The following is a 10,829-nucleotide window of genomic DNA, read 5'->3' on the forward strand; positions in this document are numbered from 1 at the left end:
TGTGTTGGGCCCACTATTGTTTTTAATTTACATCAATGATATGCCTAAAGCCACGGTACACCCGATGGTTCTCTTTGCAGATGATAGCACTATTATTTTTTCTGGACATAATGTAGAATCGTATGAAACTGACATAAATAATACCTTAGAAACTATTATAGAATGGCTTGATAACAATAATCTTAGAATAAACCTGGACAAGACCAATATTATGACATTTAAGCAAAGAACGAAATCCACTAGTGTAAACATAGTTTATAGGGGACATAAAGTGAATGAAAAAGACGTAACAAAATTTCTAGGATTAAGTATAGATAATAAGTTGACTTGGAAAACACAAACTGACAATATATGTAATAAATTAAGTAAATATTCATACGCCTTATATAATTTGAAAAAAATCGCAAATGAATCGACACTTTTAACCGCCTATCATGCTTATGTCACATCTAATTTAAGATATGGTATCCTTTTTTGGGGAAATTCCAGCAATAAAGAATTTGTATTTAAGGCTCAGAAGAAATGCATACGAACGATTTGCGGGGTCCAAGAAAATGAGCCATGTGAACCATTATTTAAAAGACTTAAAATACTTACATTGCCATGTTTGTATATATACGAAATGGCCAATTTTGTAAATACAAACCACAACCTGTTTAGTAAGTTTAAAAGTGTTCGCCTACAAAACAAACTAAAGTCTATGCAAAAAGTACCAAGTAAAACGGCATTTTTACAAAAAAGCATTCTTGGAATGGCTCACAAAATATATAACAAGTTACCGGCGAATATAAGAGCATGTAAGGACAAGGATAATGTTTTTAAAAGAAACCTAAAAGCTTTTCTTACCGAGAAAGCATACTACTCTATAACAGAATTTTTAACTGATTTGTAAATTAAAATGTATTGACAATTAATCCTGACCACTATTATCACATAATATTAAGATTATTTATATTAAGATTTACTGCATGAGATAACCCTGTTTTGACTATTATTGTTTATCTGTGATATTATTAGTGTGTATTTTTATTGAATTTGTATGCCAATAGGCACGACATAGTGATACTGAAACATTTATTTAATATATATATTTATTTATTATATAATATCTGGGTGACCGAGCCTCGCTCGGAAAACATAAAAACTTGAAAATGCGCGTTTTCCTAGAGATAAGACTAGATCGATTTCTCGCCCCCGAAAACCCCCATATACTAAATTTCATCGAAATCGTTAGAGCCGTTTTCGAGATCCCCGAAATATATATATATATATAAATATATAAATAAACAAGAATTGCTCGTTTAAAGGTATTAGATTAGATAGATAGATATTATCGTTGTCTGAGTACCTACCCACAACACAAGCGTTCTTGAGTTTACTGCGGGATTTAATCAATCTGTGTAAGAATATCATATAATATTTAATGTAACCTTTCTGCTAAATTTAAGGCACTGGATTCAAATCCCGGGATAAAGAACAGGACTGACATAAGGTGAACATGACTCCCTCACGATACAGTTGCGTTGTCCATCATCTCATAAAAGTAATGCACAGGGTTAATTGGGACACCTTAAAAAAAACGTTTATTCAGAAATCTTGCTTACAACTAATTACATATATTCTTCTGCCAAACCACAGAGTGGTTTGTTGACAGACGAGGCTTCTTTATGTTTATGCATGCTAGGTAGTTGATATGTAACTTAAACCATAGAGAAAAAAATACATAGAGTGCTCACTCCACACATCAGTTTTAGTACCAAAAAGACTATTAGCATCTAGCATCGAGTAGCGGAACTATCAGTACTGCTACTTGACAATAGATGTAGCCACCGACCGGAAAGTCTTATGCTGTTGAGATAAGACTTTCCGGTCGGTGCTACATCTATTGTCAAGTAGCAGTACTGATAGTCCCGCTACTCGATGCTAGATGTAGACACTGAAATTAATAGTCTGAACTGATGTATGGAGTGAGCACTCTATGTATTTTTTCTCTATGCTTAAACTTAGGTAATACTTTACTACATCATATTTCAAGCTGAGATTTAGTTGGGTGTCAGTTTATACCTAAGCATATAGCTCCGTTACAACGTTAGACTTAATAAAACAACTATATGTAATATTCATTTATTTTTATTAAAATAAAATCACTGGCATCCGCATCCACACTGTCCGGAAATAGAGACCGATCCGGATGCCGGCACTATACCCTTAAACTCGACGGAGCCGAGCACGGGCACGGAGCCGACGACGACGGTCTGGCCGCTCGCGCCGATGTCGCCGGACACGCCGACCTGCCCGGTACCCGAACCGCCGTACGAGTAAGCGGGCGCGCTCAGACTGAGGGCATTCGCGCCCAAGTTGAGCGTAGGCGCGCTTAAGCTGGGATTGGGCGCGCTCAAACTAAGCGAGCTGTATTTTTCAATGGCGCCGAGATCGAGTCCGGAGGATTCGTAAGAGATTTGACTGCAACCGCATGGTTGACCGCTAAGAGCAGACTATAAAAGGAGAGAAAACAATTTTAATTAATGTGTATGCCTGTACTGTAAGCGGATTGAGACTATTAAGTGTAAGGCCTGAGTGGACGCTCGAGTTGGGCGTGCAGCGGGGCGGGGTGTGCGGCGTGCATGTTAAACAAATGCAAGCGTATAGGAGCGGCCTTAGTGCACGCTGCTAAAATCACTTGGGAGCTCGACGCCACGCTGCACGCCCCGCCGAACGCTCCGCTTCGAGCGTCCCCTCAGGCCTTACACTAAGAGTATAAAGTTTTATTTTCAAATATTAAAACACGTTTTTCTTAGTAGATATTTACCTGAAGGCAAGCCAGGACACACAGAACAAGAAAAACAACACGGGACATGATGTGAATTGTGATACGTTTCTTCGTTACAAGAAATGTAGGTAAATGCTAACTCATAATCTAAACTAAACCCGTTTTTATACTAAATATTTCATATTAGATATATGAAGAAATAGGTCACTGATAAATTGTTTTATTTCTTTAGGTGAAAGGTGATAAGCCATTTTAAAATCACTTTCACAACACAGTTAAAATTCGATACAATCTTTAATTTGGAAATAGGTATGGGTCATATAAATAGAAACCAATGTTTTTAGTTATCTAACTCATTGTTTAGAAAGCCGCTTGAAAGGAAAGTGAAACATGGCATTTAAAGTAGTTCTTTGTGTTTTTACCATCTTGGGTCAGGTAAATAAGAAATTATAAAAAAAATATACAACTTTTTAAAGTATAATTTAAAAAAAATTGTGCTACACCTAATATAACCCATTTTTTTTTCAAAACTAAGCTGGTCACTTGTATTTAAATTTGTATGTTTTATAAATCATTCAAGAAAGCATAAAAGTTAAAAATCCTTTTTATTTTCAGTCTTTTGCTGGTCCAACTCGCAAGACAAGTTCTCAAGACTTCAGCCGACCAGTGTACAGTAGTGATGGCATTGCTATTTCCGAAATTGATAGTTACCAGCCCAGGAATAAACCTATTCCCGTCAGCTTTTCCGATGACCAATCAAGCTACAAACCTATTTCCCGCAAGGTTGAAATAAAAACTTATCAACCCAGTAACAAACCTGTTTATATCAGCACATCCGAAAAAGAAAGCTATAAATCCAGCTCCAAACCTCGTGTCAGTGTTTCCGAAAAAGACCACCAGTCCAGCTATAAACCTGTTTCAGTTAGCTCTTACGAAAAAGACAGCTACCAGTACGACCAACCTATTTCTGTTATTGAAGTGCCTAATAACGGAGGGATTTTTCTCGTAACTAGCGTCGGTCCGATCGCGCCGTCCGGCATCGGTGTTGCGTCCGACTTGAGTCTCGGCGGTGAGCTGGAGGTTTCCGGCGTCATGCCGTATTTGGGTGCCGTGGCGTTCGAAGGACAGTTTGACGCCAAAAGCGCGGCGGCTGTGGAGTATGGGTGTGGCGACTGTGTGGCTATCACGGAAGAAACAAGAGGAAACCCTGGTTTTAGCCCTCTTGTCAGTGGTAAATACTGATTCCTTTATTCATACAACTCGAAATAGCTCTTTTAGTAAGAGTGTGTTTGGTTCTTTTTAACAAGGACAAAATATTGACATAAAAAAGTTTGGCGGCGTTTGTAATTAAACATAAAGTGTTATTTTTGGTTAAACTTATTACTTAATTTAATTTTGTTGACTGAATAAATTAATGTTAATTTCTAAATAAGTTTTTCTCTACCACAAATATTCGTTCATGTATATAGCCGTGGCGGCCGTGGCTCAGACAAGTGGTGCCAATGATATTTGAAAAGTTCCTACGATTTTTCATTATCATCATTAGATCATCAATATAGTCAGCAGTAGCCGATAGAGTAATATACCTACGGAGAACATATACCTACGAACAAAACCAGAAATCCCAAAAAAATCATACCCCCTTTTTCGAAAATTTTAGTGGGTAAAAAATCCTAACTATTAGTCATCTTCCCTATTAAAAATAAAAGTAGGTATACCTAGATAAAAAAATATAGCGTGACGATGACACGCCTTTTGCCCACATTAATACTAGATACATTATTTTTATCAATCGTTGCAAAGTATTTTTACGTAATGATGACGCTATTTTAATTTCAATACATTATGCATTTAGTGGTATGTCACGTATTAGATGTTTCTAGGTCATCGTCTTCACTGTAGTTGATTTCAAAAACACGTAAATATACATGTAAATACCTAAGATTAAACATCTTATTTAGTGCAAAGAATTCAATGTTAAAATTGATTCAAATGATCTGCGAAATGATAAATTGACTATTTTGACAATATACCCCGCATTCCTATAAGTTTTATCCCTTTACAAAACGACTATGAGTTATGGTTCAAAAACTGTGTTAGATGCAACCAATACAATAATTATGTACCACATTGATAACTATCAATTTTGAGACCATAAAAGTCCACCAATTATGGAAAACCTATTGCTATTAGTACCTACCCAAAAATTCGGAGTCACATGCTGACATTAAAAACAAAACCAGGTCCTACTTAGAAATAATTGTATAATCAGTAAAAAAGGTTACAAATAGTAAATTTAGTTGCATCCGCATCCGCACTGTCCCTGGATGGACACGGAGCCGCGGGCGGGCACGCATCCGCCGAAGTCGACGGAGCCGAGCACGGGCACGGAGCCGACCACGCAGGTGTTGCCGCACGCGTCGATGTTGCCGGACACGCCCACCTGGCCGGTGCCGGTGCCGCCGTACGAGCCGCAGCTGTTGGGGGAGGAGGGGACCTGGTTGCATCCGCAATACTGGCTTAAAGCCATCTGTAATAAAGTCATGTAGCATGTAAAACGAACATGTCTCTGTTTATCCCAATGGTTGACTGCTAGAGAATGCCTCAAGGCCTTAAGTCCGCCATTTGTACTCTTTTTGTGTAAATTTGTGCATAAATTTTAAATAAATAAATACATAAACATCTAAAGCAGTGGTTCTTAACCTGGGGGTAATTACCCCCGTGGGGGTAAAACTGGTATTTTACGGGGGTAATAAGCTAACCTAATATACAACAAACGTACAAGTTTAAATTTTTTATTACCATTGGGAGGAGGGGTAAAATCAGGTTCCCTAGTTAGTCATAGGGGTGACTGGACTGAAAAGGTTAGGAACCACTGATCTAAAGCGTTGTTTGTGGAAGAAATATTTACAATTGAAAATGCATATTATAAGATAATCTTAATTCACGATGAAAAGACCTACAAAGTAGTCTCTGCTCCCAGTAGATTATTTAATTTTGCAAATCGTGAACACGCAAATTAATTATGTATTTTGGAAGAAATATAGTGCAAATAGAGTCTTAAAGCCTTAAAATTCTCGGTAATACTCTGTAAATTTTAAAATGATTCTTGTGAAAGTCTTTCTAAAAAGTAAAATAATAAAATGAATAGTTGGCCATTTTTATATATTAAAATTATTATCAAAATATCTTTATGATAGCTTTCTCGCTTATTAATTTTAAACCCAATTTACCTGGATGAGGCAAGCCATGAAGCAGAGAACAAGGATACTGCGAGACATTGTTCTTGACTTATGTACTTCTTTGAAGAATGATCAACCCAGAATTTGAACCTATTTTTATACTAGTAATTATTGTAATGAAAATGTAGAAATAGGTCGAAGATAAGGCTGAAATACCGTTCTTACTAAACATTAATTAATAGGTTTTTGTGTCAAGATTACTTCATTATTTGCGATAATGTCCAATACATATTATTAATTAATTGTTTTTTCGAAGTGAAGCAAGAGAGATTGGAGTAGTATAAAAATTGAAGGCTTTGATCTGAATATTCATTCTTAGTTTGCTAACAAACTTAAAAGAAACACAAAATGTCTTTCAATGCTGTAATCTTCTGCGCTGCTGCCTTATTGGTTCAGGTAATTATAATCATGTGTCATTAGCGATTGTCTAATTAATTACGTTTTAGGTTTAGCATATTTTTTTGGCATGCAATGAATATCTATAAGTTGATATTGATTAACCCATTTTCGACTCACTGAAAAAAATACGTCGCCCCTATTATAAAAATGTAGAAAAGAAGGCTTGTAGGTAACCCAAAGGACTTCAGACCAAAAACAAAATTTTATACATGTGAGAGTTAATTTAAAAACCGTTATGACCTAGTTAAATAATAATTATTTTTTGCCTAAAAATGGTCCGGGACCTCTTGAGTTACTTAAAGCTACTGGATTCCGGTAGTTGTAAATTACCTAGAAGCACGCATTTTTTTGACGCCATCGGTTCGTGCCAAGACACTGTAGGTGTAGGTACCTGTCAATACATAAGCTGTATCTTTTCTTGAATGTTATAGAGCATCGCTGCTCAGAGGAACTGCGGCTGCAGCTGCCAGTCCATCGAGGTGTCCAACAACGGCGGAGCCCTGACCGTGACCAGCGCCGGTCCCATCGCGCCGTCCGGCATCGCCGTCGCTACGGACCTGGACCTGTCCGGGGACCTGGACCTGTCCGGCTCGCTGCCGTACCTGAGCGCGGTGGCGTTCGAGGGCAAGTTCGACACCAGTGGTACGGCTCCGGTGTGTTACGGCTGCGGAGACTGCGTCGCCATCACACAGCAGATCGGTGGCTCCAGCGGCTGTGGATGCGGCGGACGCTAAGGACTTGTGTACTCGTATTGCCATATTTTATAATAAAACAGCAAAATGCACTGATATGTTTTTTTTCTATATGACTACGGTAAATACGTATTTACCTCATCCAGTAAAGGTTAAAATAGATCATTGTCGGCAACATCCCTAATCAATGCAGAAGGAATTAAGCGACCGCATGCGATAATTCAATTAATGTGTCTACACTGTTTTCACACACGAACTCACTCACTTCACTGTTTTCATATTATAAGGTGCAGGAGGACAATTTCGACTGCGGGATAATATTAACTAATCAAAATATCTTCCATGTTTTACATTATTAACTAGATATATGTCCAGATAGCGAAAAAAATGTGTTGTGTGTGTTGTGTGTGACTCTAGTTAATAATGTAAAACATGGAAGATATTTTGATTAGTTTAAATTATCCCGCAGTCTAAATTGCCCCCCTGAACCTTATTTTAAATATAATAAAACGATTAATAGGGTGTCTCAAAAATACGTTGAACATTTTTCTTAGGATTATTTGCAAGGATTTCTTAATTCAGTCCCTGTCAATATAAAATGTAGACCTAATTAGGAAAAAGTGTACTCGATCTACTTTGGATTGGATCTATAAAGATTTAAGGCATTTGCCAGGGCTAAAACATAAACAACAAGGTTACTGTTTGCATGGTTCCATTTATTATTCTTGATTCAAGTTCAACTTAGGTTTCTTAAGTAATTTCACTTAGCTTTCTTTATATATCTAAGCCTTGCAGCCGCACCCACACTGCCCCTTGATAGACACGGAGCCCTTCGCCGGCACCTTGCCACCGAACGCCACCGAGCCGAGCACCGGCACGGATCCGACGACGGCCGTCTTGCCGGACGCGCCGATGATGCCTTCAGCGCTCACCACTCCGGAACCGGCGCCGCCGTACGACGCGCCGTAGCCGCTACTGATGCTAGATTTACCCACGCTGATGCTAGGCGCACTGTAGCTGACGCTGGGTGCACTGACACTGTACTTCTCGACGACTTTTTCGACGCCGCCGATGTAACCGGAGGGCGCGTAAGAGATCTGATTGTATCCGTACGGTAGCCCGCATAGAACAGTCTGTCAAATTAAATTATACTATTAAGCCATATTTTATTAATTTTTTAATGTTTCTTGTACCCGCTGTTCAAAAGTGAAACATATACTTATACATACCTACTTAAAAACTGTTTGAGATGTAATATTGTCTTCGGTTACTGCGATAGTTAGGTACTCATGAAATAAAACTATAGACTGTAAACTGAAATAAAACTGTACATTTTCCTCAGTCACCTGTTGACCACGAACGCTTTAAAGGGTTCAAAACGTCGGGGTGTAGTATAAGTTCAAAATACGCAATGTAATCCGGTGTAATAGTTGTATTTCATGTTTGAGATGTACATTATTATGTTATTTTTACTAACGTAACGACACATTTAGGTTCAGTAAGCATCTAAAGTAGCGGATCTAACTAGGTACACGTCAAAAGTAGCTTAACAAAAAGAAACATGTCTCTTTATGTGGAATAATTAGATTAAAGAAAATAATTATGATCGAGAAATGTAAAGATTTATCTCTATTTGAAAAAGTATCCGATGGTGACAAAAATTAAAAAAAATGTTGGCTCTATGTTTCACCCGATACTCTTGATGCTGACTATACACTAAAACAGACCCGAGAAAGGACATAGGATAGGTTTTATTTATACTAATTAATAAATAAAAATATTAAAATAGACAAATCGTTACCTGGATCAGGCAAACCTGGACACACAACACGAAAAAAGCAAAGCGGGACATGTTGTGATACTTTTCTTACTTAAAAGAAATGATGACTTACCCAAAATTTCTACTGCTTTTATACTAACTTTATCGTATACAATTTGGAAATTAGGTCAGCGATAATACACCTGTGGTATGTTCTTTCTTTGGTAAAGAAAGGTGTGATAGGAAATGCGTGACAAAATGTTTTTTCTCTATCTTTTGTGTACCGTAAAATGGGGTGAGTAGAGTCAAAACTGAAATTCAAACCTCAATAACATTTTATTATTACATACGAAAACTGAATGGTGTATATAATAAGTGTTCCGGACGTTTGTATTTTAGTTTTTATTTTATTTTGAGTAGTTCCATTTCATAACTTTGACGATAAAGAGGAAAACCCATCTCACCTCGTAGTGCCTCGTATTTGGGGTGAGAGGGGTTTTCATACAAAGGTGATTTTGGAAGATTGTTGGATCGATTTTTTTTTATGCGTAGGTATAGCTCCATTTTAAATTGGAATACATTATTTTTGTAGCAGTAGCCTTAAAATCCCTTCTCATCCCCTCTCAAACCTTCTCTACCCATTCATAACACACCTCTCCCCGCGAAACCTACTCACCCCGTTTTACGGTATAAAAATTTGACCTACATACTCGTATTATATGAGAAATTGATAATAATGGCATAATATAAGCTGGTGGTAGCAGTAGCATATCATAACTAAAGGAACTGTCGAAGTAGAAAGCTGCAAGATGGCATACAAGGCAGCATTACTTTGCGTGGTCGCGTGCTTGGTTTACCAGGTATTATATCCCAGTAAAATGTCATTCTATAGAACTTGCTAACTATGTAAACAAACTATCATACTAAAATTGACACTGAATGTCAATTTACTAGTAAGTTTTGTTTACGTAGTTAGCAAGTTCTATTGAATGACACTTTAGGTACTTTTAACGTTTTCTTAAATACTTTCAGTATGATGTAAACGACAAACGTTTTTGGGCTGAACCAAAATTTTGAGCATTTATTCGTTATATTTCTGAAAGACAAAAGAACAAAAATATTTTAATTTTTCGCTTTTGGTCCATCTATTTCACGACTCATGCCTGATAAATAATATGTCTTTATTTCCAGCCCTTGGCTGGCTGCTACCTTCCTAAACCACCTAGCCGCAGCTCCGGTAAAGTGATCGTCAAAGAAATCGAACAAAAAAGTTACAAACCGATTCCCATTCGACCGAAAAGCGCTGGTAAAGTGATCGTTAAAGAAGTCGCAGAAATCGAAAAGATAAGTTACAATCCGATTGCTATTCGACCGACTAGCATTTCGAGAAACTGCGTATCCATCGATATCCCCAATTATGGAGGCTCCCTGGCCGTTTCCAGCATCGGACCGATCTCGCCGTCCGGCATCGCCGTCGCCACCGACCTGGGTCTGGCGGGAGACCTGGTGCTCTCCGGCGAGCTGCCGTACCTGAGCGCGGTGGCGTTCGAGGGCAAGTTCGACACCAGCGGCGCCGTGCCGGTGGCGTACGGCTGTGGAGACTACGTCGGCATCACGGAACAAATCGGGGGCATTGCTGGCTCTGGCTCCTACGTTAGGAATATCGGCGCTAGCTCTTATGGCTCTTCTTACCTTGGCTGTGGATGTAAATATTAAAAGTTGACCGAGGTGGTGGATGTGTTGATGGCTACACTTCCTGCGGAAAATACTAAATAATACGTTCGTGTACATTGAATGTCGAAATAAACTGGTATTAGAATCTCAAAACATGTTTTGCCGAGTGCGTTGATGATATTGGTGGTAGTACTGGTAGTCTCTGTAGACATTATTATAGGTATATAGAATTATGTATCAACTGTATTCTCTACGCGTTACGTAGGTAACGGGGTGCCATATTGATATTCTGA

At 38.2% G+C, this 10,829-nt stretch overlaps 5 protein-coding genes across 5 annotated transcripts; 3 read left to right on the top strand and 2 right to left on the bottom strand.

Annotated features, from left to right (window-relative positions):
- Nucleotides 1-2,110: 2,110 nt before the first annotated feature.
- On the bottom strand, nucleotides 2,111-2,857 carry LOC134659017 (chorion class A protein Ld12-like). Its single transcript, XM_063514624.1, has 2 exons — nucleotides 2,810-2,857; nucleotides 2,111-2,495 (listed from the first exon to the last, which is right to left on the bottom strand). Exons 1-2 carry the CDS (start codon nucleotides 2,855-2,857, stop codon nucleotides 2,145-2,147), a joined length of 399 nt encoding a protein of 132 aa, XP_063370694.1. The 3' UTR covers nucleotides 2,111-2,144.
- A 303-nt stretch (nucleotides 2,858-3,160) lies between these two features.
- Nucleotides 3,161-4,040, top strand: LOC134659018 (uncharacterized). Its single transcript, XM_063514625.1, has 2 exons — nucleotides 3,161-3,205; nucleotides 3,386-4,040. Exons 1-2 carry the CDS (start codon nucleotides 3,161-3,163, stop codon nucleotides 4,010-4,012), a joined length of 672 nt encoding a protein of 223 aa, XP_063370695.1. The 3' UTR covers nucleotides 4,013-4,040.
- Nucleotides 4,041-5,061: 1,021 nt separating this feature from the next.
- Nucleotides 5,062-9,003, bottom strand: LOC134659019 (chorion class A protein Ld19-like). The gene is made up of 3 exons (XM_063514626.1): nucleotides 8,905-9,003; nucleotides 7,889-8,236; nucleotides 5,062-5,300 (listed from the first exon to the last, which is right to left on the bottom strand). The coding sequence occupies exons 1-3, from the start codon at nucleotides 8,953-8,955 to the stop codon at nucleotides 5,067-5,069; spliced, it is 633 nt and encodes a 210-aa protein (XP_063370696.1). The 5' UTR covers nucleotides 8,956-9,003; the 3' UTR covers nucleotides 5,062-5,066.
- Nucleotides 6,337-7,195, top strand: LOC134659217 (chorion class high-cysteine HCB protein 13-like). The gene is made up of 2 exons (XM_063514844.1): nucleotides 6,337-6,408; nucleotides 6,843-7,195. Exons 1-2 carry the CDS (start codon nucleotides 6,361-6,363, stop codon nucleotides 7,143-7,145), a joined length of 351 nt encoding a protein of 116 aa, XP_063370914.1. The 5' UTR covers nucleotides 6,337-6,360; the 3' UTR covers nucleotides 7,146-7,195.
- A 655-nt stretch (nucleotides 9,004-9,658) lies between the features above and the next one.
- On the top strand, nucleotides 9,659-10,599 carry LOC134659121 (chorion class B protein PC10-like). Its single transcript, XM_063514732.1, has 3 exons — nucleotides 9,659-9,722; nucleotides 10,054-10,107; nucleotides 10,198-10,599. Exons 1-3 carry the CDS (start codon nucleotides 9,672-9,674, stop codon nucleotides 10,576-10,578), a joined length of 486 nt encoding a protein of 161 aa, XP_063370802.1. The 5' UTR covers nucleotides 9,659-9,671; the 3' UTR covers nucleotides 10,579-10,599.
- Nucleotides 10,600-10,829: the final 230 nt, after the last annotated feature.

Source organism: Cydia amplana, chromosome 24, assembly GCF_948474715.1.
Source record: "Cydia amplana chromosome 24, ilCydAmpl1.1, whole genome shotgun sequence".
Lineage (NCBI taxonomy): Eukaryota > Metazoa > Arthropoda > Insecta > Lepidoptera > Tortricidae > Cydia > Cydia amplana.

Bases quoted from the DNA above. Each gene is read 5' to 3' on its own strand.
- LOC134659017 (XM_063514624.1), bottom strand. From the start codon at position 2,857: ATGTCCCGTGTTGTTTTTCTTGTTCTGTGTGTCCTGGCTTGCCTTCAG. The intron at 2,496-2,809 runs GTAAATATCTAC...CTCCTTTTATAG, and splicing joins GTGTCCTGGCTTGCCTTCAG to TCTGCTCTTAGCGGTCAACC.
- LOC134659018 (XM_063514625.1), top strand. From the start codon at position 3,161: ATGGCATTTAAAGTAGTTCTTTGTGTTTTTACCATCTTGGGTCAG. The intron at 3,206-3,385 runs GTAAATAAGAAA...TTTTATTTTCAG, and splicing joins TTTTTACCATCTTGGGTCAG to TCTTTTGCTGGTCCAACTCG.
- LOC134659019 (XM_063514626.1), bottom strand. From the start codon at position 8,955: ATGTCCCGCTTTGCTTTTTTCGTGTTGTGTGTCCAGGTTTGCCTGATC. The intron at 8,237-8,904 runs GTAACGATTTGT...TTAATTTGACAG, and splicing joins TCCAGGTTTGCCTGATCCAG to ACTGTTCTATGCGGGCTACC. The intron at 5,301-7,888 runs TAGATATATAAA...ACTTTATTACAG, and splicing joins GTGGGTGCGGCTGCAAGGCT to ATGGCTTTAAGCCAGTATTG.
- LOC134659217 (XM_063514844.1), top strand. From the start codon at position 6,361: ATGTCTTTCAATGCTGTAATCTTCTGCGCTGCTGCCTTATTGGTTCAG. The intron at 6,409-6,842 runs GTAATTATAATC...TGAATGTTATAG, and splicing joins CTGCTGCCTTATTGGTTCAG to AGCATCGCTGCTCAGAGGAA.
- LOC134659121 (XM_063514732.1), top strand. From the start codon at position 9,672: ATGGCATACAAGGCAGCATTACTTTGCGTGGTCGCGTGCTTGGTTTAC. The intron at 9,723-10,053 runs GTATTATATCCC...CTTTATTTCCAG, and splicing joins TCGCGTGCTTGGTTTACCAG to CCCTTGGCTGGCTGCTACCT. The intron at 10,108-10,197 runs ATCGTCAAAGAA...GAAGTCGCAGAA, and splicing joins GCCGCAGCTCCGGTAAAGTG to ATCGAAAAGATAAGTTACAA.